Source organism: Lynx canadensis, chromosome B4 (assembly GCF_007474595.2).
Source record: "Lynx canadensis isolate LIC74 chromosome B4, mLynCan4.pri.v2, whole genome shotgun sequence".
In the NCBI taxonomy this organism is placed as follows: Eukaryota; Metazoa; Chordata; class Mammalia; order Carnivora; family Felidae; genus Lynx; species Lynx canadensis.
In genome coordinates this window covers 137,336,796-137,364,546 of record NC_044309.1, presented here as the reverse complement: position 1 = coordinate 137,364,546, position 27,751 = coordinate 137,336,796, and the positions used below count along the sequence as shown (strand labels likewise).

General features: G+C 47.2%; 1 protein-coding gene across 2 annotated transcripts in view; it reads right to left on the bottom strand.

Moving 5' to 3' along the window:
* ATXN10 (ataxin 10) overlaps window positions 1-21,418 on the bottom strand; it is a 166,576-nt gene extending 145,158 nt beyond the window's left edge. Inside the window, exons 1-2 of one of the 2 annotated variants that reach the window (XM_030320922.1) lie at window positions 21,270-21,418; window positions 2,636-2,827 (exon numbers count right to left, since the gene is read on the bottom strand). In XM_030320922.1, coding sequence (XP_030176782.1) covers window positions 2,636-2,827; window positions 21,270-21,385 — 308 coding nt within the window. In that variant the 5' untranslated portion in view covers window positions 21,386-21,418. Of the gene's footprint in view, window positions 1-2,635; window positions 2,828-7,285; window positions 7,324-21,269 lie in introns of those variants that run through there. The other variant, XM_030320926.1, reaches the window with a different exon arrangement.
* Between the last annotated feature and the right edge of the window lie 6,333 nt (window positions 21,419-27,751).

The following is a 27,751-nucleotide window of genomic DNA, read 5'->3' as shown; positions in this document are numbered from 1 at the left end:
TTCCATACCCCTAGTCACAGTTTCTTCTCTGTTAAGAATGGAAAAATTGTAGCATGCTATTTCTTGGGTTTGTTCTAAAAACAAAACAAGATCCTGCAGGTCAAGCCCTTGGGACAAAGCCTGGGCATAGGGCAGGCCCACCAAAGGCTCGCTTCCTTCCCCACGAGGCTGGCAAAGCACGGGATGAGTCCGCCTGCCCACAGTCAGAGAGTCTCCGTCCTAAGGCTCTCCTATCCCTCCCCCATCACGCAGGAGGGCCTCTCTGCCAGGAAATGGACAAAACACACTAGTCCCTGCCCACTGCTGCTTAGCACTAACTAGTTATGTTTTTACATGGTAACTATTATTAGCGACCTTATTATTGTTTCTAGGCATTTATCTGCAAATGGACAGCAGGCTCTGTTTGGTACTAAAGTTACACAACCCTGGCATTTCTCCCCCCTCTCCTTTGATCTTAAAAATCTCATTCATCACATCAAAGCCCCAGGTATAAGACTGTCTAGGCAGCAAAGGGGGTCCCTCAAGTGGCTTCTGGACCAGCCCAACTTTGCCCACCACAGCAGTGACGGAGGCCTGGAGGCTCTGTCTACATTCAATTCCAGGAAAGGAAGCTGAGCATGCTCTTTGTGGCTTCTGACTTCATCTCAAGAAAAAACGTGTAATAAAAAGCAGATTCCATTAAATCAGAGGAAAGGTGCTCAGTTCTGGGAAGAGAGAGTAAGTAGCAGGCAAAGAATAAGAACAGTGCCTGGCAATTCTCTTGCTCATCTTCTTAACTACTTTAAAAAACGTGCACCTTAGGGGCACCTGAGGGGCTCAGTCGGTTGGGCGTCTGACTTCGGCTCAGGTCGTGACCTCACAGTTTGTGAGTTCAAGCCCCGCGTCAGGCTCTGTGTTGACAGCTCAGAGCCTGGAGCCTGCTTTGGATCCTGTCTCCCTCTCTCTCTGTCCCTCCTCTGCTCATGCTCTGTCTCTCTCTCAAAATAAGTAAGCATTAAAAAAATTAAGAAATGGGGTGCCTGGGTGGCTCAGTCGGTTAAGCATCCAACTTCAGCTCAGGTCATGATCTCAGTCCATGAGTTTGAGCCCCGCTGACAGCTCAGAGCCTGGAGCCTGCTTCGGATTCTGTGTCTCCCTCTCTCTGTCCCTCCCTCGCTCATGCTGTCTCTCTCTCTCTCTCTCTCTGTCAAAAATAAACATACATTTAAAAAAAACTTTTTTAAACGTGCACCTTATAAAATGGGTGGAAAGAGTTTCCAACCTTGCACAATCTTAAGGAAATCTTAAGACAGGTGATCTCAGAAACATACAAGACATGCTCCTTGTTCAAAGCAAACACAAGGGTAATGAATCAAAAGACTAAAACTAAGTAAAACATTTCCAACTAAGAAAAGTGAGGTCCAGAACGGCATATGCCTTTAGAAAGGCAGAATCTAGGATCAGAGAATCAAAATTAGGTTAAAATCACTGTGCTACATAACTATAACCAAATACCTCATAACACATTAGAAATATAGTAAAACCTTGGTTTGCGAGCATAATTCGTTCTGGAAACATGCTTGTAATCCAAAGCAATTATATACCAAAGCTAATTTCCCCGTGAGAAATAATGGAAACTCAGATGATTCATTTCACGACCCAAAAATATTCCTATAAAAATAATTACAATACTGTAATACAAAATAATTTTAAAAACATTAAAAATATAAAGAAAAACAAATTAACCTGCACTGACCTTGGAAAACCTTCGTGGCTGGTGTGAGGGAGACCAGAGAGAGGAGGGTTACTGTGTAGGACGACTTTCACTACCACTAATGGAATCACTGCTGTCATTGGCTCAATGGAATCTTCTTCTGCCTGGGGGCCACTGCAGATGCTCGCAGCGATGTAGGCTACAGTGCAGTATTAATAAACTCTTGTCATGTACCGTATTTAATGTAACTGGCAATAAGGCAGCAGGGGAAAGGGTCTCTATCTGCAGGCAGCCTGAGCTAGAAGGAAGCAAAGCATTTCTAAGCTCACTCTTGTCTGGAAAAGCAAAGGACTGTCCACAGGTGCTCTTGAAGTGACCAAAAAAAAAAAAAAACAAAACAAAACAAACAAACAAAAAAAAAAACACCAGTGTCAGCTGTGGGCACCTTCCAACGTCCTGAAAAATCACTGATCTCTGCCAAACACCACGGCCTGAGACTGAGCATCTGAGCACGGGAGATGATCACCCACAGTCCCTCCGTGAGCAAGAGAGAGAAGAAACACTGGCTCAGTTGTGATCACGTGACATCTGGCATCACGTACTATTCATATCGCAAGACATCGCTCATTTATCAATTAAAAACGTATCGGAAAGGTTTGCTGGTCTTGCGGAACCCTCACACGAGTTACTCGTGATCGAAGGTTTTACTGTATAAATAACAAACTGAAATAACCCCCAAGGTTAAAAACATTCTATACTATGTCGTGCCATCTATGTGCTCATCTAAAAGCCTCTAATGGCAAAGCCTGCAGAGCACCTCTCCCCTGGAGACGTAAAAACAGAGCCTCGTGGTAACGCTGGTTAGCACTGCGACACCAACGCTGTTTCTCGCCGATAAACCCGCACGACGGAACAAACGTGCACATACACAAAGAGTACTACCTGATGGAATTCTGGTTCACGGAACACTCTATGCAGGCATTTCGGAGACACCGGAAGCATTCTGTTATTAGCTGCAGACTGGAAGTGAGATGTTCCACTTGGGAGGGGTCTCTGCAGGCCAGCTCAACAGCATGAGAAGATTTCTTCAAGATGTCCAGGACTCTTTGGAAGATAGTCCTGGGTGCCGTTTCTCTGAAAAAGGATAAAACTGTTACAAACCAGAGGGGAAAAAAAAAAGTCGAATTTCCACATGTCGTATCCAGAATACGGTTTATACTTCTATCTGTGGGGAGCCGGGCCCGGCCTGTCTGTCCCAGCTCCTTGGCTTCCAACACAAAATAAAAGAGCTACATCTATGGAGTGCTGAGCCAGGTACCATTCTTACCAACTTCTTCGTATATTATTTAGTAAAAACCCAACTGAAGAAGAGGGGAGTTGAAGTAACTTGCTCATATAACTCAGCTAATAACGGGCAGAGCCACATTTCCAATAGGAGTCGGACGCGAGTACTCCCACAGCCCAAAGACCGGTGACGGGGGATGGTCTACGCCTATAGATCTGTCCTTAATCAAAACAGAATATCTACATTTTATGTTCTAGAAAGAGAATATAACCACGTCTGCTGTCACCCAATAAGTACTAAAGTACAATTATGAGAAACAGTCTCCATGAAGCTGCCGGGGAGGCCAACGCATTATCCACTCCCTAGATACAGAGAAGCCAGCAACAGCACATGGTCTGAGCTGGAATATTCCACTGCAGATGAGAGGCAGAGAGAAAGAGGAGGAGGAGGAGGGAGGGCGGGAGACGAACAGGGAGAAATGCGGAGAGAGAAACAGAGATCAAGAGAGAGGTGGGAGGAGAGGGGGAGAGGGCGGGGGGTGAGGGCACCGTCCACCCGCCCTGAGTGCGTGCCCAGGGGAGAAAATGAGCCCGTGGCCGTTCCCTGGGGGCTTCTCCGTTCCCACATGCCTCTCACTCGGGAAGCATGGCCTGCAGGGGCTACCGTTACAGAGCTACGGAGATAAGCATTTGTGGCGCAACGTGGCACCGAAATGCAAGCCAACTTCCTCATTCCGTGAGTCTCCTAAAGAAGCAGCAATCTGTTCTCACGTTAGAAGAAAAACTGCTGTGCTGGGCGATTTGAGACATTCTCGCAGATTCTTTCTGACCGTGAGAATTTTCGCCTTTGGCCCTGTCGTAGAGTCCCAGCACCCTCCTTTCTTCCTCGCTCCGCGCCAGATTATCAGATTATCAGGGGAGCGCGCGCGGAGGCAGAACCGCGGACACGGAACCACCACGGTCAGGGCGCCGGTGCTGGCGGGGTCCCTCCACACGTCTGCCCCCCTCCCAGAGGAGACACTTCCCTCCCTGAGTCCTGTGCTTCCACTGGCGGGTTTTTACCGCATGGACAGATGACATAAATCACACTGTTTACCGGTGACTGAGTGAGTGACCGAATAAACGACGTGCAAGTCCAAGGGTACAGTATTTATCCTGCCTCAATGACCGTAAGAAACAATTATGCGCGTGAGCCATTTTCAGTGACGATTTGCCATAAAAAAGTTCACAGACACTCTCACGACATCTTTAAGGAGCACTAAACACGGTGCAGACGCAAACGTGCTAAGAAAACACGCAAGAGTTCAAAACATTTCGAAGGATGCCAACAGTGATCAGGATTTCCAGAACAAAGATTACATCTAATTATCTGCCCCCACTGCACAAAGCTTCGATGGCATTTATGATTTAATATTACAGTCAAATAAACAGAGAGCTATAACTTGAATGATCAACAGTAATACCTCTTTTTCCTACTAAGAGAGCTGAGAAACGTGTATTCACACCTGTGATGAAGAAGCCTCCCTCTGACGGTCCTTTGCAAGCTACCCTCACTCGGGCAACACCTTCCTGCTGCGAACCGTCTCCCCTGATGCCACCCTTTGAAATCCTGACATCTGTTTTACTCAATATTCGTATCGAGCACATCAAAAGCTTTGGACTCAGACTATGGCAGACTAAAAAGCAAAACAGAAAAAAAAGCATTGTTCTTAGGAAAACTGGAGAACTGATATTCCCACCATAGAACAATTAGCAAGTTCATGAACTATCCTATGACTAATTCCCAATGCTACGTGATAATCTGTCATATATGCACCATGACTTTCTCCTTATTACTCTTCTAATCAAAAGAAAAATGTTTGAGCTGGGGCCAATCATCATATTCCTGAAATCAAAATAACTATTAACAGCTACTAGAGAATAATCACGGCAGCGTTTACTCAGCATACAACAATTCACATTTGCGGTATAAAGAGAAAATAATTCGGGCTTGCAATCACGGTCATTTGTTCTCCCCCAGGCTGCCCACCCATGGATTCCTGAAAACACCAAGCACTGGGCAGCCCTCTCTGTCTGTTCAAACGTATGCCCTCCCAGAATGCACTTTGCACACAACCACCCCCAATTCTCTGCCTGGAAAATCTCGCATCTTATCATCGAGGCCTTTTGAAAACTCTCAGCCCTGGGGAAACTCCTCCGCTACTCAAGGCGGAGCAGCTCCCATCTCTATGTCCCACTGGAACGCACTCTGTCTGTAACACTGGAATAACACTTATCCACCGTAGATTATATGCACTTATCCAGTCTAGCTCCCCAGCTAGCCCATAAATCCCAGAAAACAGAGCCTATCCTATTTTTTTCTGCATCCCCAGGGCCCGGAACTGGCATTCACTAATTGCATTTATTCAATTCAAGTGTATAACAGAAAGACTACTTGCACGTTCGGTGGCGCCTAACTGCCTCGCAGACTTGTACTGAGAACGTGGCCTGAGCCAGACACCAGCCCCGGGATGAGCAATGACATTAGCGCATCCGGCGGCAGCAACTGGAAAAAGGGTACAGAGGCATCGACTCTTCCATTCCCATTAAGAAATCCATATATCCAGAAACTTGAAAAAATATCACGTCTTAAGTAAGATGTAGATATCTCACGAGTAACATTTAACAAACATCTAATTTCTTCTCCACTACATGATACAATGGATGAACTTAAAAGCGGGAATGTAACCCGATTAACTGTACTTTAAATTTCTTTAGGGGCACCTGGTTGGCTCAGTCAGTTAAGCATCCAACTTTGGTTCAGGTCATGGTCTCATGGTTCATGGGTTCATGGGTTCAAGCCCCACGTCGGGCTCTGTGCTGACAGCTCAGAGCCTAGAGCCTGATTCACATTGTGTCTCCCTCTCTCTCTGCCCCCTCCCCCCGGCTCACACACTCTCTCTCTCTCTCTCTCTCAAAAATAAACATTAAATTTTGAGAGCAGAGACTATCTGTTAGATGTCTGGCTACCGAGGTAAAGGGTAGGAGGAAAAAACTCTTCTAGAGCCATATAATAAATATAGACTTTACTCACCATCTTTGTGTACAACGTATTAACAACTTTCATCAGATGTAGACATAAAGAGCTTTTACTCACTACGAGAAAGACCTATGAAAGCATCTAACAGTCTTCTATACTTCTTCACTTTTCTACGGCCTTTAAAGAAAGCTATTTGGTATTGAGATCCAAAGCGGCCCTAATGTCCTCTGCCTTCAAATTCTAAGTTCTCTATCAAGAGAACGCAGCTAAGTATGTGAAATGATTAACGACAGTGAAATGGCCAACATCAGTCGATCGTTCCCATATTACAAATGTTACTATTAATAATAATTGCTGTCATTTCTGCTTTAACCAAACTAACACAAAATATTCACAGACTTTACAAAGCTTAGCTGCCTTATTCACAGAAGGCAGAAAGTACTTAGGAGGACAATTAAAATTCAACCGTTAGACATTCCTGTTAGATAGGAATGCATACCCTGAAGACAAGGTACAAATGAAATGTTACATTACAGAACAAAAAAAGAAAAAAAAAGCCTTTGAATTATACAAAAGGTAGAATTTCATCTCCTTCAAGTTTGAACAGATCTGTAGGTTAAATCTTGGCAAGTCCTGTCTGAGTAAAATTAGATAAACCCACCCATGATCGTGTGTCAGAGATCAGATAGGTCTATCACACCGTGTGCACACACATTTTACAGTTAGGGCATCAGGTGGCACCTCCTACAGAAAAGGAAAACCACTGCTCATCACCGCACTGCCCTGCTGAGACTTCCCCGCATTCTCATATCTCACATTCAATGACAAACCAGCATGGTAGGTTAGAACCACATAAGCACCGTCACTGGGAAAAACCATTCGAATGCGCACAGGTTCTGAGATTAAAGTAAGAATCACTGGTGCTTCTTTAAAACCACAAGCGGTGCTCACTGACTTCACCAGGCTGGACTGAACAAAAACAGAAAATAAAAACGTCTGCACGTCCTGCCAGAAACAGCTTGGGGGCAAAATTCGGAAATTCATCTTTGCAGACCTCAAAATGCTTTTTACACCTTTTCCCTCTTCTGTGACATCCAGAACCCTCAAGCCGGCCCTGACAGCCCAGACCAATCCATTTTTCTGCAAAGGGCCAGAGAGTAAATACTTCAGGACCGGAGGGCCTGACGATCCCTCGTCACAGCTTTGCAACTCTGCTGCGGGAGTAAAACCAGCCACAGACAACACCCACACGAACGACCGTGGCTGGGTGCTAATAAAGTTCTACTTACCGACACCGCAATTTAAAGTTCATGTGATTTCCATGTGCCACAAAATTTATTCTTCCCAACCTTTAAAAAATGTAAAAACCAGCGTCGTCTGGGTGGCTCAGTCGGTTAAATGTCCAACTCTTGATTTTGGCTCAAGTCGTGATCCCAGGGTTGTGGGATCAAGCCTTTCCACATTAAGTGTGGAGCCTGCTTAAGATCCTCTCTCTCTCTCCTTCTGCCCCTCTCTTCTGTTCACACACCCTCTCTCTAAAAAAAAAAAAAAAAAAAAGGTAAAAACCATTCTTAACTCACAGGCCATTAAAAAAAAAAAAGGATACAGACACATGAATGATGGCAGACCAGCCTTGGCCCCCGGATCTCAGTTTAGCAACCCTGCTTTAAAGAATCCGAACACATCAGTCCTCCCCCAAAACCCCCAAAATCGCAAGCTTCCCCCTTTCCACTGTTCTCACTACAGTCAAAATTCATCTCTCGTCAGAATCAAATCTCAAAAGCACGATGCCAAGTCACAGAGGCCAAGAAAAGGCGAAACGGGCACAGACGTGGAAAAATAAACCACTGGCTACAGTGTCCCGCAACGGCACTGTGCATGCAATGACAGCACTGCCACCAGGCCTGCGGGGGCCGGGCCATTGTGGAAGGGGGCTGCAGCGACAACGATCCATGTGGGAAACCAGAGCTGGACCCTCCCCTTTAACCACACAAAGAAGGTAACTGCAGATGCATCTAGGAATGTATGTTAACCAAACCTATAAAGCTCTGGAAGAAAGTATACGGAGGACGTCTTACACTCTCAGGCAAAGAAAGATTTTGTATATGAGGCCTCATTAAGAACCTTATGAAAAACCTTACCCGAAACAGTGATGTCTGAGCACAGAACTCAGGAAGGTAAGGAAGCCCTGGGCACCTTCCTGGGAGAAGAGCGCGGGGGAAGGGAAAGGCGTATCTGGAGGGCTCGCGGAGAAGAAGCCCAACGAGGGAGTGGAAAGGTCACGTGAGTCCGAGGCAACATGGAACCAAACGGCACAGGCCAGAAGGACTTGGGCTCTTATCCTGATGTGAAGCCACAGAGGGTTCTGAGTGCCCTTCATTTTGAGGGACCCCTCTGGCTGTTCTATAACGAACTGACCACAGGGGAGGACGAGAAGACACCAGGAGACCAGGCAGAACACTATTCTTGGAAACGACCATGGCAGCAGCAGGCACAGTAAGCAGAGATCAGATTCTGGACACATTCTGAAGAAACGGCCAATGAGGTCTGACGGGAAAAACTGTCAGAGGGCTATGTGAGAAAGGGGATTCCAGGAGCACTCCAGAACTTTGGCCTGAGCACCATCAGGAAAGGTGTATTTGCTGCTTACTGAAATGGAGATGGCCGGGAAGGCACCTGGAGGGGAGGGACTCAGTCCAGGCAGGGATCCGTGAAGCGGGAGGTACCCACCCCAAACAACGAAACGTGCAGGAGGCAGACAAATGCACAAGTGTGACGTTCAGAAGGCAAGTTCGGCCAGAGACAAACATGACAGCCACCAGCAGATGGAGAGCTATTAAAGCACAAGACCGAGCGAAGTCACTCGGGACTACAGGTAGAAGAGGGAAGAGGTCTGAGGACTGAGCCCTGGGACCTGAGGAGGCGGCGATTCAGAAGAGGGCGGGGACACAGAAGCTGAGTGAAGAAAGGGTCAGAGGCAGCTGACAGGTCAAGTGAGCTAAGAATTTAAGAGGAAGACCACTGGACTTAGCAGTGGATTAGAATGGGTTCAAGAGAAAGAGACATTGCAGTAGGTGAATACAAAACACTCTCCGGAGTTATAAACAGCAGCAGAAAACTGGGATCATGGCTCAAAGAGACAGAGTTTCCTATGAATGGGAAAAACTTATAGCAGATATATAAACTGATGAAAATAATCCAACAGAAAGGGTAAAACTGATTATTTAAGGGGGGGTGGATTACTGCAGCAGTGGATGCAAAAGGGAGTGATGTTTAGCGCAGAACTGAGGGGGGTCGCATCAGGGCAGGAGGCTCATCCACAGCCACAGAAGGCAGGGCAGGTTATGGGCACGGACACAGGCAGGTGGGAGAGCGGGTGATAGGAGCCCCTGGGAATTATCTTCTGGTGGCTCCATCTGTCTCAGTGAAACAGGAAACCAGGAGTGAGGACGAGGGAGAGGCAACGGAAACAAGGACCGCGAAAGGTGCGCAAGGTTGGGCGGGGGCAGGAGACTATGGCCGAGGGAAACACAGGAGCACCGCCAGGCAGCGCTCAGTTGGGCTAGTGATCAGTTTAAAGACAGCCCCATGAGCAGGGTCGTGTAGTAATCACCACCGTGATGTGAGACCAGCGAGCATGGCTGGAAGTTCTTCTCCAGCCTCGTTGGGTGCAGACACCAAGGACAAGGCAGGTGGGCTTTAACCAGAGCTGAAGCTGTCCCAGGAAAGCATGAGGCATGAGAAGTAGCAGATCAAGAGACTGTAGGTCCTGGTGGGGCTGAAGACTGTTGGGGTAGGTGACCTAGAGAGAGCCAGAGCAGACCTCCCGAAACTGAGATCGTGACGGGAAGGCAGTTACCATCAATGAAAGGCCTAGGGGAGCGCTGGTTGGATGGGGTGCGGGTCAAGCTCAGCAAAGGAGAGGAAGTCAAGGAACGAGATGAAAAGGGCGGAGTAACGCAACGACGACCTATGCGGATACTGAAATAACCAAGACCTAAGATAGGACAAGCAGCACAGAGTTAACAGTGAGCCAGAGCGAAGTCTGCAAGGAACGAGCTGACATGACCCACAGAACTCTCCTAACGGCAGAAGTGACCCATGGGCAGCCTACGCCGACGGTGTGAGATGGAAAGCCGGAGGGGTCACAGGGGAAAGGTCTGGAAGCAGCAACAACGATCAAGGTGAATACTCACCACACCTTCAAGCCCAGCGGCACGGGATAGAGAGAAAACAGCCTCCCATTTGGAAGACCTTCTGGAAAGGCATTCCTCAGAGGTGAGCCATATTTCACTTAGATCAAGAAGATGAATGTTCAAGGAAATGAGCACACAGAGAATTTTGCTAAGGGTGTATGGGAAGGGTTTTCAGGGCTGAGGGGTCGGAAAAGGAGTCATGACAAAGCCTTCAGGGAAACAGGGAATGAGAGAAAACCTAGTTTACCGTATAAATTAGAAAATCAGCTTGTGAATGTCTACCGAACTCCCGGCCGAGATTTTATTTTCAGTGGCTCCAAAACCACAAGTAACTACGGGGAAAATTGATGTCTCTGCGCCACGGAGGGTTTCCATCACGTAACGGTCTATCTTACCATCTGTCTTCTTTAATGACTTTTGATAAAGCTGCACAATGTTCTCAGGGAGGACGAGAGCCCCTGACACTTCACCGTGCCCGTTAACACCAGGCACTTGACTAAGCCCCACGCCATGAACTGCTCAAGGGCTACGAGAGCGCCGCTTGCTTCCGAGCGGTCTTCTTAGCCCAACGAGACTTGTCCAGGCCTGCGGCCGTCAGACAGGTTGACTCAGCGTGGTCGGGCCCAGGGTTCCCGTCCCTCCGAGTAAGCTTCCTTGCCCACAGTCCAGGGACCGCTACAAAAGACTAGAAGAAGCAGCAGCTGAGAAATCCTGCCTGAGGGCACTGGTGGTCACAGCTCCGACCTTATTTACTTTGACTCGCTGGCTCGAACTTCTTCCTGTCTGTTTTGTCCATTTAAGATAATTGAATGTGAGGGGTGGCTCACCCTGACCACATCTGTATTTTGAGGCTGAGTCAGAACACCTTACCAAATAGTTCCATGTGGTATTCCAGCTCATGGCCTAGGTAAAAATAAAGGAAGCTGTCATCATACTCTGAAAAGTGCTTTTTATAGTGGAACTTAATTGATGTTCTCTCTCAACAAAGCTGATCTGAATCATGGTTGAGTCAAGATGCCATATGGCAACCTTCGCTAAGCTGAGGACTCGTGTGGGTTTTTTTGGGTTTTTCGTTTTGTTTCATTTTTTGTTTTTGTTTTTGGTGCGGCCCAAGATCCCTGCCGGCCGGAGGCTCAGTAATGTTTGGGGAAAACCTATGTGAGTACGTGTATACACAGGCGGATAGGTTTATTTGGAGTTCTGCAGTGTGGTGACCTCTGAAGTGCTCATTCTATTCCCTTTCTTTGCGAGAGTTAGTCAACGTGTTTATACAAGCAACTGGGAATACCGAGACCTTTTTTACCTCTTGAAATCACAGTCATCTGTCACATCTGGTATTTTTCCTGTACCTTCCTTACAGGAGTCTTTCCTCTGTGGTCTCTCTCTGTATCTTATGACTCAAGCAAATGAACTATTCAAGGAAGTAATAAGAATACCATCAGGTGCTCATTATGTGCTTGGCCTTAAAGCAGGTTCTGAGAACACAGAGGTAAACAAGAAGCCCGCCCTCGGGCTGCTCTCACCCTAGTGGGACTGGCAGGTGACTAAGTGATCGTAACGCCGCATGACGATTTTTCAAAGAGGGAAACAGAGTGCCAAAGGGAACAGAGGGCAGGAGGCTCCCCGAAGATGAAGACAGGCTTTCATCAGGAGGTGAAACGGTAATTAACCTTGAAGGAAAATGAGATGCGTGCGTGGCGCAAGTGAAAGGCACACGGCACTCGCGCTTATAAACTCGGTGTCACAGCAACTGAGCTATTCCCACTGCGGGTGTCGAACACACGGCTTACGCGGTACCTACAGCTGCGGTGCTAAACACCAGCGTGTGTGAAGTGACCAAATAATTGAAAGGTCAGTAAACCAAATTAAAAGCTTTTGCGTAGCCAGAACAATCATCACTGACCGGCTCTCAGTGCCAGAAGTGACCTTCTCGTCTCAGCCACTGGCTCCTCGCTGCCAAGCCCTCGAAATGGACCAAGAGCTGTGTTAGAAAATGCTGGACAAGAAGACAGTCCCTCAACAAGGTCGCAGGCCAGCAGGGAGAAAGACATACAGAGGCTAATGAAAAGTGCTGTGAAGGAGCTCACGCCAGAAGCCTCTCTCCTCCATTCCAAGCAGTGTAATCACAATTATTTTTAAAATATATAAACACACGGCCGACTTTAAAACAAGACACGTATCTCCATACCCAAGGCCCGAATGGAAACACTCAGCCATGATCAGGTCTAAGACCAAGGAGTGAAACAGGTTCGAGGATCAGCAAAAAGCCCGCCCGATGGGAACCAAAACGCGATGCCCCTGCATTACGTGGCAACGAGTGGCAGTGAGAGAGCCAACACGTGAAACTCTGCGCTAGGACAGGCCTCCCCTGTGTCTGAAGATGGAAGAGTACAGTGTGAACTGCCGAAAGTCCAAGGCGATCCAAATGTCCACCAGCAAGAAAAAAAGGGAGATAAGTTCTGTACTCTTGTGACGGCACACTTCACAACAGCTGACGCGAATGGCCCAGCTCTCCACGCGTGACAGCTGGCGACACTCATGAACTCAGAAACAACTCAAACAGAAGTACGAAATGCAAACGAGAGCATATAGTATAATGTTCATGGAGTAAAGAGGGAAGAACGGGATTGGAAGCTGAAACAAAGACCCGCCCCCCAGCACGATCCCCGCCTCGTGGTGTTCACACTGTCCTCCCGGGGCCATTACAACACGCGACAGAAAGGCTGGTCACTTCCGAGATCATAAAGACGCTCCGGCGTCCACCTCGAGCACGCTCTCTTGGATCCCGCGTGGAACAAGCCAGCCGCCAGGGCGTGCGCAGCCCTAGGGAAGAGTCCACGTGGCAAGGACCCGAAGTGTCGGGCGCAAAGCCTTGCGTGAGCTTCAGATCAGGGCTCCAGCCCCAGTCGGGCCTTCGGCGGCTGGCTGACCGGGTGGACGGCCCGACTGCCACCTCACGAAAGACTGAGCCAGGTCGACCCAGCCGAGCAACTCCCGCCCCTCACAAACCCTGTGAAATAATAAACGTCTGTGGCTTTCAGCTGCTAATTTGTGGGTAATGTGTTCTCACCCAGAGGATATTAACAGTATCAGTAATGTTCTGGACTTGGCGAGAACACGACAAAATTTTAACATTTGTTGATTCTGCAAGTCAATTACATGGGTACTTATTAGATCATCTGTTACACCACCTTCCATGAAGGCATTCACATTATTATGTATTTGTGGTTTTGATTTGTCAAGAGTTTAAAAACAAGCAAACCAACAAAAATACACGGATGAAAACTAATAAAAAGCTTCAATTTCCTTCTCCAAAGAGCACACGAGTATGGTTGTTCTAAACGTTGGTTCCTACGGCTGTCACGCCATGCAAAGACATCAAAATCCTTCTGCCTAAGTCACAACACTGTCATTGGCAAGTATTTATTTTGTTTTGGATGTTCTTATAGCTTCTTAAAATTATTTACTATTGCTAATGTAACTTTCTACCAAGGAATTAAAATGTTGGCATGAAATCACTGCCCACATCTTGGATCTGAAAAACCATCTTTCTTCCACTGTGTTTCTTGTCCTTACACCTACTTCGTATTCCAAAGTTTCAGAGGCAGTTCCAAAAGCCTATTGAAACTAGAACCTGACTGCAGAACTGCAATGAATTTAAAGCCTTCCCAAGCACGATTGTGAATTACACAGAATTCTCAGGAGTTACCACACAGTTCTTTTCATTTTTCACTCTTGACTCTGACCAGAGCCTGCAATGATAATAACGGTGTTTGCTGGGCACCAGCCATGTACCAGGCACCGTTCCGAACTCCACATACAGAACACTCTAACACCTACATCCCCCTACAGGGGAAGCATAATTATTATACCCATTTTCTTTTGCGGGAGGGTGAGGAGAACTGTAGTAACTTACAATTCTACGTTATTTTAATGAGTTGTGACAAATGCGTGCCCCTGGGCACCCAATCATACCCCCACCTAAAGACAGCACATTTCCTTTGCTCCAGAGAATTCCTTTGCTCCTCACGTTCCTTTCTAGTCAATCCCCAACCTCTTTTGACAAACGCTGTTCAGATCTGTGCCACCACTGATTAGCCTTGCCAACTGTAGAACTTCACAAAAATAAAATTACACAGGACACACTTTGTGCCTGGCTTCTTTCACTCGGTATGCCACGGAGATCCACCCATAGTGTTGTGTGTATCGGTGGTCTTTTCATTCAAAATACCACATAGTTTTAGCCATTCTCCCGCTGGTGGACATCTGACATGTCTCTAGAGTTTGGCTAACGTCAATAAAGCTTCCGTAAGGATTTTTTTTACAAGTCTTTCGTAGACGTACATTCTTGGATCTCTTAGGCAAATTCCTGGACTCATGGATTAAACTTTACAAAAAACTGCCAAAATGTTTCCCAAAGCAGGTGTACCATTTACACTCCCTGCAGCAAGTCGTGAGAGTTCCAGATGCTCCACATCCTTGCCGAAATTTGGTGCTGGCGGTCATTTTAATTTTAGCCATTCTAATGGGTATGCAGACGTATCTCATTATGGTTTTGTTTATAAAAGCTTTATTGAGATATAATTAACATAGCATACAATTTGATGGATTTTTGTATATTACATTAATTTTTTCATTGCAGTAAAATATGCAGCACCCCCTCCCCCCCACCGCCTTATCCACAAGTTCACTTTCAACAGTTCCAGCGACGGCAGTCAACCTCAGTCCAGAGGCAGGAGCCTGCTTTCTGATACACCATCAGCAGGTCAACAGCAGCCTAGCGCCGCGTCACAATGCCTGTCATACACCTCCCTTCACGTTATCATGCAGGCGTTGTATCATCTCACATCATCACAAGTAGGGTGAATACAGCACAGCAAGATCGCCTGAGAGAGACACCACGTTCACAGAACTTTTATTACAGTGTGCTACTACTGTTCTATTTTGCTGTTAGTTTTTGCCATTAATTTCTTACTATGCCTAATCTATGTTAAATATTATCATAGATTGTAGTATGAATAGGAAAAAACATAGTATATACAGAGTTCAGGAGTATCTACAGTTTTGGGAATCCACCAATGGTCTTGGGACGTGTCCCCTATGGATAAGGGGGAAACTACTGTGTATCTAACATAAATGTTGCCATTTTGAGCATTTTTAAATATAAAATTCACTGGCCTGAATTATATTCAGTGTTGCACAACCACCACCACTATCTAATTCCAAACTTTTGAACACCCCAAATAGAAACTCTAGAACCATTAAGCAGTAACTCCCCCCCACCCCACCCCCTGCTGGTAACCTCTAATGTGCTTTCTGCCTCCAATTTGCCTAATTCTAAGTACTTCATGTAAGCGGCATCATACAATAGTTGTCCTTTTATGTCTGGCTTCCTGCACTTAGCATGTTTTCAAGGTTCATCCACGTGGTACCACGTATCAGCACTTTGTTCCCTTTTACGGCTAAATACCATTGCGACGGACAGACGGACCACATTTTATTTATCCATTCTTCTGCCGATGGACGCTCGGGCTGTCTCCACCTTTCGGCTATTTTGAGTCGTGCTACCCCGAACGCTGGCTCACAAGTATCTGTTGGCGCCCCAGCTTTCAGTTCTGTGACACGTGCCTCTGAGCGGGACCGCGGAGTCGCATTAGCTCGTCGAGGAGCCACCAAACTCTGCCACGGCAGTGCTACCATTTGGCAGTCCCACTGACACCACCCAAGTGCTCCAATTTCTCCTCGTGCTCCCCAGCACTTCCCTTTCTCCGCCGCCTGTCACTGCCATCCTAAAGAATATAAAGCAGGATGTCATTTCAGTTTGCATTTCCTTAACGACTACTGACACCGAGTACTTCATCAGGCTTGCTGGCCGTTGATGTATCTTCTCTGACAAAGCATAGAACTTTTTCACCCAATTTGTTAATTGGGTTGTCTTGTTACTCCCGGGTTGTAGGAGCACTTCATAATTTCCGAAACAAGTCCTCTGTCAGACATATGTATTGCAAGTCTTTTCTCTCGGTTTATGGCTTGCCTTTTCATTTTCTTAACGGTGTCTTTTGAGAAATAGCTTTTAATTTTGATAAAGTCAATTTTTCCTTGCATGGTTAGTATCCTCTGTGCGCTGGATAAGAAATGTCTGCCTACACTCCAGCTCACAAAGATATTCTCCCGTGTTTTCTTCTCAGCACTTTATAGTTTGAACTTTTATGCGGAGGTCTAACTCACGTTGGAATATTTTTTGGTGGATGGTGCAATGTGTGAGCCGAAGTTCATTTTATTCCAATCAGATATCAAGTTATCCCACCATCATTATTAAAAGAAATCGTTTTTAAACTGATTTTGGTTTTGAGTTCTCAAATATTCTTCAAAGGGAACATATCTGGAAACGGCCTCAATTTTTCAAACGCATTTAGCACTCAATAAAATGGGACCAAAGTACTGAACACAAGAAACTGACAAAAGGAAGTTATCAGGACAAAAAAAGGGGGGGGGGAGTTATCAGGCAAGTTATCTTTCAAATAACTATAATTAATACGTTCAAGAAAGTAAGCAACAAAATGAATCTCTTAAAAAACTCAAAGAGAAATTCTGCAATACAATCACTCAAAAACATAGTATCTGAAACTAAAAACACAGCAGATAACAGCAGACTAGACATAGCAGAAGAGAGAATCAGAAAGCTAGAAGGTAGATTAACAGAAAATGTTCAAATAGAAGCTCTGAGAATGGAAAACACAGAAAGGAGGCTCTGATACATATAAAATACAGGGAAAGGTCTAACCTACGTGTAAGTGGAGTCCTAGAAGGAAAAGAATGGGGAAGAAGCAAAAAACATCTGTCAAGCGCCTGTAACTACCAGATTTCGTGTTACTTGCTAGGGGTAAGTGACTGTGACATGCTCACTTCCGTCAAGAAGCTTATCAAATGGAAGCACAATGAGGTAGGAGTCTAAGGCGAAAATTTTATAGAAAATAGTACCCAAATGTAACATTACTTCAGGAATACTCAAAAACCAGAACATAATCTTCTCTGTAGAAAAGCATACAGAGCAACCATCTCCAACAGAACTTTCTACAATGATGGATATATTCCACAGCTACGGTGTCCAATAAGGCAGCCACTTGTCACAAGTGGCTACTGAGTACTTAAAATACAGCCAGTGCAGGAACAAAATTATTCATTTTACTTATTTCTAATTAAACAGCCACACACAGCTAATGGCTACTTAATGGACAGTGGTGTAGGTATAGGGCAGGACAACAAATTTCATATGACTGCACATGTTAACAGGGAGGTCTGGCTACATCATAGAGAGAGATGATGTAGAGATACACCATGAAGGTAACTAAAGGGTTGGAAAACCTCCAGCAAAAACCCAAAAATGGAATTTTTAATGTATTTTTATCTTGCTTTGTTTCAGAAAGATTTAGTATGACTTACAAAGACTCCCAGCACAGCAAGAAAAATCACAATAGATGTTAAAAATGCAAATACATACATTAAACAAAAGATATAAAACAACTTTAACATATAAGAAAAGGAATTACCTTCCACAAAGAAATAGCTGAGTATCTTAGCACTGGTATTTATGACCCTACGCATTTTTTTATGGACTCTTGTGATTAAGATACTATTCAAGAAGTGGGTTACAGAATCCAGAGCATGAAGAATTTAGATTGGTATATTAACCATCTATTTCTATATAACAAAGTACCCCCAAATTGAACAGTTTAAAACAGTAACACTTGTGGTCTTGCGCAGGTCTGAGGGTAAGGAATCTGCAAGTGTGCGAGTGGGGTGGCTCTGGCTTAGGGTCTCACGAGGTTGTGCAGGTGCCTGAAGGCTTCCCGTGGACCAAGCGTCCGCTTCCAACACAGTTCATCACATTCCTCACCACGCAGATCTCTCCGCATAGATGCTTGAGTGTCCTCACGACATGGCAGGTGACTCTGTCAGTGATTCAAGAGAGAGCGCAAAGAGGGAGCTGCGCTGCCTTTTAGGACCTAATCGCAAGTCGCACGCCTTCAAGTCTGCCATAATCTATTACAACAACAGCACGTCCCTAAACTCAGTCCACATGCAAGGAGAGAGGAATTCACCTCCTCCTCCGGCAGGACAGAGTTGCAAAGAATTTGTGAGCACATCCAAAACCACTGCGATGTGATAAGAGGACTTCTGTTCACTTGGGGGTTGCCAGAAGTTGTAATGAGATCCTGGGACCCCTCTCCCTGGAAACCCCAAAATCAGAATAAATTATAACCTTTTCGAAAGAGCTGCAACTGCTTTCTCAAGTGAAGACATTAAGCACAATCGGGTTCTCGGTCACTTACAGCCCCATCGCTTTTGAACAGCAGCTATAAAATAAACGACATAAAACACCGTGCTGTGCAGATAATATTACAGATCCTCACGGTAACCCTGCAAAGTGAGAGGCTTGATCCCCACTTTGCAGATGAGAAGTAAGTCCAGGGAGATAAGCCATGATCCTTGTCTGGGTCTACCTGGTTCCCAAGGTTTTCTTCTTCCACTATAGGATACTTGTCTGACTCCAGCCACCACCGCAGAGGCTAGTGTCATGGCAACAAACGTACGGGGAGTACCACAAAATACGCTACACCAGCTCAGATCTCCACCCTGTGTTCCATCAATTACACTCTCACTCTCCTCCGTCCGCGTTTCTTTCGCCTGGTGTTTCCCACTGGCTGCTCGGAGGCCTCCATTTGCTTCACTTTATGTCCCATCCTCCCTCCGGGCCCGTCGGCATCGGAGGAGCGACCAGTAACTTGCTCAAAGACACACAGAAGCAGCAGCAACAGAAGCAGAACCAAGAGCCTGTCCCTACAAACCCTCAAGGAGGGCTCTCTGCACCACCACGCGTTCCGGCCTCCCCCTCCCAAGACCTGCTCGCCAGACTCTGCCTGGAACAGGACCACGGACCCAGGAAAGCTGGCGCCAAATGTGGGAAGCTTCTTCCTCTGCTCGTTCTCCCCCAACAATCCAGTTGGACCCCGAGACCTGTCCGTTCAACCTCGTAGGTATTTTTCAGCACTCATCCCATCCATCCCCATAAACAAGGTCCTAATTCAGATTAGCTGTTCTTTGACTCGGGTTCCACATCAGCTTCTTAAAAGTCCCTTGCCTCTAGCCTCACCCTCTCTGATTTATTCCCCATACAGCAGAGAGTTCGGTCTAACGCCCAGATCTTAGCTTGCCATTCCCTTAAAAGAACCTTCAATAGCTCCCCATCAACTCCCCTCACAACAGCGCAGAGGGCCTTGTAAACTGGCCCAGGGCCTTGGATTTCATCCTACAGGTTATAAAAAGGGATCTGATTTTTTTTTTTTTTTTTTTAGTTTTTTTAAGGTTTATTTATTTTTGAGAGAGAGACAGAGAGTGAGTGGGGGAGGGACAGAGAGAGCAGGGAGACACAGAACCCAAAGCAGGCTCCAGGCTCCGAGCTGTCAGCACAGAGCCCGATGCGGGGCTCGAACTCACGGACCGTGAGATCATGACCTGAGCCGAAGTCGGACGCCCAACCGACTGGGCCACGCAGGCGCCCCAAAAGGGATCTGATGTTTGAATGTCTCCTCTGTACCAGACACCTTACCTATGCTACTGCATTTAATCCTCTCAGGAACCCTACAAAATCCATATATGGTCCCTCTGCACCCAAAGTAATCCAAAGCCTTTCCCGGCCCACCAATCCATCCAACAGATCCACAGTCCCCTTCCGTGCGACCGCTTGCTCGTCAAGAACCCCATTACAAGTTGTTCACACGGCCAATGCTCGACAAAAGGGATCGTGTCACCTTTATACCCTCCGCACCTACAAAGAACCTGTTTCCGAGTAGGTACTCAGTACATGGCTGATGGCTGACAACTGACTACAGGAAAGGTCCACCATGGTATGGGTGCACTGAAGCATTAATCAACATATCTCCTAGGAGTACCAAATCATGTAACCTGTGTCCCAAGAAGCCCCCAGAACAGTGCCCTCGGCTTTTACCACTCCCTCCACAGCTCAGTGCTTCTAATGTGATTTAAGGGAGACGTGCCCAGACCCAGGTGTCCCATTCAAAGACTAGAGGGCCTCTGGGGATCCATCCTCTGGACCAGCCCACATCTGGCTGTCCCTTCGTTCTACGTTCCCTCTACTCTTTGTACACACACCCCCCCCCCATTGTAAAATCATCTGCTGGTCCCCAGAACAGGACTTCTCACGAAAGGACTTCATTTTTCACCTTCACCACCCAGCACAATACCTGGCCCATGGAGGGCCATCGATACACGTATTAAAGGATAAGAATATCAGCTAACATGCATTTAGTACTACGTGTCAGGCATGAATTGCGGATTTAATACGCATTACCTCATACCATCCTTACAGCAATCCCACCAGGGACGTGCTGGGCAACACCGGAACCGAGGCCCAGAGAAGACCAGAACAAAATCAAGCACTGACTTACAACGTCATGCGTTTTGCATTTTCACGCGCTTTATTTATGTCATTCATCCCTCTGCACAATCCAGCAACGAGGGTACGTACTGCATTCGCACTTCTAGACAAGGAAAACCTAAGGCTCGGAGAAATCGCCCAGAAACGCACAACTTGTAAGGCCAGGAACCGAATCCAGGCGCGCCAGACTCGCGGGCCCTTCCCACCCGGCCACCTTGCCCCGCACTGGCAGTCACGACCCAAACGGCCGGTTCGCTCGGGACCTGGGCGCAACCGCCCCGCACACCGCGCTGCCCACCCCCACCCCCCCCACGGGGACTGTCCCCACCGCGCTCTCGCGGCCGCCCGCCTGCCCCCCCCCCCCCGCCAGCGGGCCGCCGGGCCACCGTGGGCCGCGCCGGCGCTCCGGGCCAGGGCCCAGCAAGCCCGGGGGCGGGTGGCACGGGGCTCGCGTGGGGCGGTCCCCTTCGCGCGCGCGCGGCTCCACGCCCGTGCCGGCGGGTGGGGGGCAGGTGTCAGCCCCCCGGGGCCCCTCGGGCCCACGGCCGAGGCCTCCGCCGCCCGCCTCCCGGGGGAGGGGCGCCCGCTCCCCGCCCGCCCGCGCCGCCCGGCCGTTACCGGTTCCGCTGCTCTTTGAAGAGCGCCGTCAGCGCGCGGAGGGCCTCCAGGTCCTGGATGGGCGCGGGCACCATGACGCCGGACAGCCGGGCGGGCGGCGGCCTGGGCGCCGCCATCTTGCCGCTCGCAGCTCGCGGAGCCGGGCGCCGACGAGGAGCAGGAGGAGGAGCAGGAGGCGCGGGGCGAGCGCAGGCCGGGGAGGAGCGCGCCCCGCAGCCGCCGGACGCCGCCGCCGCCTCCGCGCCGCCGCAGCCCGGGCCCCGCGGGAGAGCGCGACGACGCGCTCCCAGGCTCCCCTCGGGCGGCGACGGGGACGACGCGGCGCGGGGAGGGGGCGCGGGCGGAAGTCCCGCCTGAGGGGAGGGGGCGCGGGCGGAAGTTCGGGGGGGAGGGGCGCCGGGAGGGCGTCGGGTCTGAGACGTGGAGCCGAGGACCCAGGCTCGGAGGGGGAGATGCTGGAGGGGGTGGGCGCCTGGCCAGGAGGGGGTACAGGGGACAGGTGCACCCGGGAAGGGGGGAGGAGATGCGGGCGTGGGAGACCCTGGCCGGATGGGGGTACAGAGACAGGTGCACCCGGGAAGAGGGGGGAGATGCGGGCGTGGGAGGCCCTGGCCGGATGGGGGTACAGGGACTGGTGCACCCGGAGGGGCAGATGCGGGCGTGGGGGGCCTGGCCGGGAGGGGGTACAGGAACAGGTGCACCGGGGGGGGGGGGGGGATGGGGGCGTGGGAGGCCCTGACCGGATGGGGGTCCAGGGACAGGTGCACCCAGAGGGGGAGATGCGGGCAGGGGAGACCCGTGGGAGGGGGTGCACAGGAGGGACAGAAGTTCTGAAGCTCCCTTTGCGGAGAAGGTTGAAGACCTCATCCAGCTGTTGAAAGGGCTTTATCCGTGCCCCTACATGGACCCTGAAGCCCAGTTCCCAGTACTTAGTGATCATTTACTGGTGATACCAGATCATTTACCAAGCACTTTAGGTACGTTGAGAATACATGGATCCAGCTCACGGAGGGCTTAAAACATAATTGGAAGTCACGTAGCTAAATTCTGTAGCAGTAACTTGAGAATTGTTTTTTCCTAAATAGGATTTTTTTTTCTTGAGAGAGAGAGAGAGAGAAAGCACCCATGAGAGTGAGGGAGAGGGGTAGAGGGAGAGAGAGAGAATCCCAAGCTGGCTCCACACTCAGTGCAGAGCCCAATGTGGGGCTCTAACCCACGACCCTGGGATCGTGACCTGAGCCGAGATCAAAAGTCCGATGCTCAACCCACTGAGCCGCTCGCGTGCCCCAGAGTTGCTTTTTCCGAAGGGAAATGAACATATTTTTCAAGAATCACAATATTCTGTGGCTGGTGTTGGTAATGCACATTATTTTCTTTCTGCTACCCTTTATCATACTGTGCATACATTAAACATTGTCCCCAAGCCCCGTGCTAGGTGAAATGATCCCAACCCTGAAGGAACTCCAGACAAAAGAGCCTTGATAACTATGACGGAGGACTGTACGAATTGCTATGGGACCACATAAAATCTGTAGATACACGCGCCTGATATTTTGACTTGAAAAGTAGGACTGTGTTTCTAATGTGGCACTTTTGACGATCTTTGCTACAGAAAACTTAAAGACAATAACCACCACCAGAGAAACGCCTCTTGCATCTGCAAGTTACGTGATAACGTAACTCAGTCTTACCCATTCAACTGCCTACGTATTCATTCCAGAAATACTTCTGTAAGCCAATTGTGTGCCAGGCATTAGATCGCCTAACGGTGCCAAAGAAAATTCAAAATGTTTAGCAGTCCTTGGATTAGCAAGGCAAAATCACCCAATATTTCCCTGAGGAGCAGGGGATGGTGAAATGTTTCATCATGCATCAAGATTTCGCCCCTTAGTTTTCTATCCTCAATCGTAAAACAAAAGTAACTACCCTGATTCTTCCAGAAAACATTCCCCATAATATTCAAATGTATTGCCTGGAAAGTTGTAATGTCCTAACTGGTTTCTTGGCTTCTTCTCTTGCCTCCCTACATTCCGGATCTTCTAAAAATAAGCCAAGGAGAACCTGGGTGGCTAAGTCAGTTAAACGTCCAACTCTTGATTTCCGCTCAGGTCATGATCTCACGGCTCGTGAGTTCGAGCACTGCGTCGGGCTCTGCACTGTCAGCTTGGGATTCTCTCTCCCCTCCCGCTCTCTCTCTCTCTCTCTCTCTCAAAATTTAACATGTAAAAAATATACATGTCAACATTTCACTTTGCTTAAAACCCACTGAAGGATTTCCATCTCACTCAAGATAAAAGCTCAAATTCTTCCATTGGAGAAGTCCCTAAATAGCCTGTGTCCCTCCTCCTGCCCGCCCTGACACTTCTAGTCTCTTCCTCCCGCACAGAGCTTCAGCCACACCGGCCTCCTTGTTGTCCTCCACCAGAGGAGTTACACTCCTGCCCCAGGACTTCATACATGCAATTCCTTTTGCATGGGACGCTTTCCACACCCTTCCAAGCAGATGCTGGCGTGGTTAGTTTCCTTCAACTGTCTGACGAAGTGATCTCACCAGTTTTTAAAGTTGTAATACACCACCCAAATTCCTGATTCTAAGGAATTTTTCTCCGTAGCACTTAACACTCTCTATATCCTGGTCTACTTATCTGTTGTGTTTACTGCCATAATGTCCCCAGGAGAGGACCTACCACGTGGCAATTTCTCAATGAACATTAGTTAAATTAACGAACAAAGAATATTTTTAGAGATATTTTTAGAAAGAAGAAAGAAAGTAATACGCCTCCAGAAAAAAAAATGTACACCAATCCAAAAAGTACAGGAAAGAGAAAGGATGGAACAGGGGAAGAAATAAATTATAAGAAGATTAAAAGAGCTACATTAAGAGGACAGACTAGTAGTATGAGCAAGTAAAAAAAAATAATAATAAATTGGTCAAACAGTGGTTGTTATTGAGTGCCCAGAATCGACCAAGAGATATCGACCTTGACTGAATTAACAGAAGTAAGTTAATATTTCACTTGGGCAAAGTGGCATTTTTTGTTTTTGTTTTTGTTTTTTTGAGCTTTTTTTTCTTTTCATCTTTTTTTTCTTTTATTAAGCCTTCTTATTTTAATTCCAGTATAGTTAACATACAGGGTAATCTTAGTTTCAGGTATACAATATAGTGATTCAACAATTTTATACATTACTCGGTGTTCATCATGATGAATGTACTCTTTAATCCTTATCACCTATTTCTCTAGCTCTGTCCATATTGTTGTAAATGGCAAGATTTCATTCTTTTTTTATGGCTGAAAAATATTCCACTATATATCACATCTTCTTTATCCATTCATCTATCAGTGGTCGCTTGGGCTGCTTCCATAATTTGGCTATTGTAAATAATGATGCAATAAACATAGGGGTGCATGGATCCCTTTGAATTAGTGTTTTTGTATGTTTGGAGTAATACCGAGGGTCACAGGGTAGTTCTATTTTTAATTTTTTTAATCTGAGAGAGAGAGAGAGAGAACATGAGCAGGGGAGAGGGGCAGAGGGAGAATGAGAGAGAATCTCAAGCAGGTTCCATGCTCAGTGCAGAGCCCAATGCGGGCTCTATCCCATGAACCGTGAGACCATGACCTGAGCTGAAATCAAGAGTCAGACGCTTGGCACGCTGGGGTGGCTCAGTAGGTTGGACGTCTGACTCTTGGTTTTGGCTTAGGTCATGATCTCATGGTCGTGGGATCGAGCCCCGAGTTGGGCTCTGTGCTGACAGCGTGGAGCCTGCTTGGGAGTCTCTGCCCCTCCCCCACATACGTGTGCACACACGCTCACTCTCTTTTGCTCTCTCAAAATAAATAAACATTAAAAAAAGAGTCAGGGGGTACCTGGGTGGCTCAGTCAGTTAAGCGTCTGACTTTGGCTCGGGTCATGATCTCATGGTTCGGGAGTTCGAACCTTGCATTGGGCTCTGTGCTGACAGCTCAGAGCCTGGAGCCTGCTTAGGATTCTGTGTCTTCCTCTCTCTCTGTCCCTCCCCCACTCGCACTCTGTGTCTCTCTCTCTCTCTCTCAAAAATAAACATTTTAAAAAATTTTTAAAAGAGCCAGACACTTAACCAACTGAACCACTCAGGTGCCCCTATTTTTAATTTTTTTGCAAAACTTCCATACTGTCCTCCATAATGTCTACACCAGTCTGTATTCCCACAACAGTGTATGAGGGTTCCTTTCCCCCCACACCCTTGCCAACACCTGTTGTTTCTTGTATTTTTGATTTTTTCCATTCTGACAGGTATGAGGTGATATCTCACTGTGGTTTTGATTGGTGTTTCCCTGATGATGAGTGATGTGGAGCATCTTTTCATGTGTCTGTTAGCCATCCAGATGTCTCCTTTGGAAAAATGTTTGTTCATATCTTCTGCCTATTTTTAAAATGGATTGTTTTTTGGTGTTGAGCTGTAGAAGTTCTTTATGTATCTTGGACACTAACCATTTATCAAATATCTCATTTGCAAATATCTTCCCCCACTCGGTAGGTTGTCTTTTAGTTTTGTTGGTTGTTTCCTTTGCTGTGCCGCAGCTCTTTATTTTGATGTAATCCTAATAGTTTGTTTTTGTTTTTATTTCCCTGGCTTCAGGAGACCTATCTAGAAAAATGTTGTACTGGTTCTTGCCTATGTCAGAGACGCTACTGCCTGTGTTCTCTTCTAGGATTTTGTTATGGTTTCAGGTCTCACATTTAGGTCTTTAGTCCATTTTGAGTTTATTTTTGTGTCCGACGTAAGAAAACGGTCCAGCCTCATTCTTTTCCATGTAGCTGTCCAGTTTTCCCAACACCATGTGTTGGGAAATACACAACCCATTGTATAGTCTTGACTCCTTTGTCAAAGATTGATTAACCATGTAATTATGGGTCTGTCTCTGGGCTCTCTGTTCTGTTCCATCGATCTATGTGTCTATTTTTGTGCAAGTACCATACTGGTTTGATGACTACAGCCTTGTAATAAAACTTAAGTCTGGAATTGTGATGCCTTCAGCTTTGTTTTGCTTTTTCAAGATTGCTTTGGCTATTCGAGGTCTTTTGTGGTTCCATACAAAGTTTAGGATTGTGTGTTGTAGTTCTATGAAAAAAATGCCGTTGGTATTTTGATAAGTATTACATTAAATCTAAATGACATTTTTAAGTTTTACATAAATATTGTTTGCCTGAGATAATGTGTCAACCATGCTGATGTACCTGAATTAAACTCCAAATGAAGTGTGCTATATAAATGTGTGCCTTGGGGCGCCTGGGTGGCGCAGTCGGTTAAGCGTCCGACTTCAGCCAGGTCACGATCTCGCGGTCCGTGAGTTCGAGCCCCGCGTCGGGCTCTGGGCTGATGGCTCAGAGCCTGGAGCCTGTTTCCGATTCTGTGTCTCCCTCTCTCTCTGCCCCTCCCCTGTTCATGCTCTGTCTCTCTCTGTCCCAAAAATAAATAAACGTTGAAAAAAAATAAATAAATAAATGTGTGCCTTGAGCCCAGTGCAGAACAGGACCAGTAGTCAAGAAGCAAAAATAAATAAATTTTAAGAAGAAGGAAGCGGGTGGGGGTGTTGGCACCTGGGTGGCTCAGTCTAAGTTAAGCATCACACTTCAGCTCAGGTTGTGATCTCACGGTTTGTGGGTTCGAGCCCCGCGTCGGGCTCTGTGCTGACAGCTGGAGCCTGGAGCCTGCTTCGGATTCCGTGTCTCCTTCTCTCTCTGCCTCTCCCCTGCTGTCTCTCTCTCTCTCAAAAATAAATAAAATGTTAGAAAAAAATTTAAAAAGAAGGAAGGGGAGGGGAGTAAAGCAAAGGAGAAAGTAGGGGAAGGTGCGAGACAAAAAGATTTGGACCAAAGTACGTATGATCCTGGCGAGGAAAAGAGAGAGGAAATAAGTGAAGAGAAGAGAAGATGAGTGACGAACGGATAGAAAAAATCTTGCTTGTGTTGGCTCCTCTGAAACTGTCTCCTTGCCATCTCTGCCTGTGGTTCTCTCACCAGAAAGTTTATGCCATCACCACCCACGGCACTGAAACACCCTGTGTCCGCCGGGAAAAGCTCCAGTCAGTCTATACCCCTCTTTTGGCACTGACCAGTCAGCTTTGTGGTATAGACGTGTTTGTGTACCGTCCTTCTCATCTGCGGCCCCTCCAGTCAGGGCCTTTGCCTTCCTCACCCCTTCCAGGACCAAGTTCAGTGCCTTGTTCTCGGAAACAGTGCTGTAGATATTTGTTGAATGGATAGCTCTGGAGATTAAAGGGAAAAAAAAAATAACAGAATGGTGTAATTGTTAAGAGCGGGGATCGGCAAACTACAGACCGCGAGCCACATCTTTCCCACTGTTTCCGTAAATGTTATTGGAAACTGTCACATTCATTTACACGTTGTCTGTTTCTCCTCTGATGCTACAATGGCAGATGTGGGAAGTTGTGACAGAGACTGTACGTCCTACAAAGACTCAAATGGTAACCATTTGG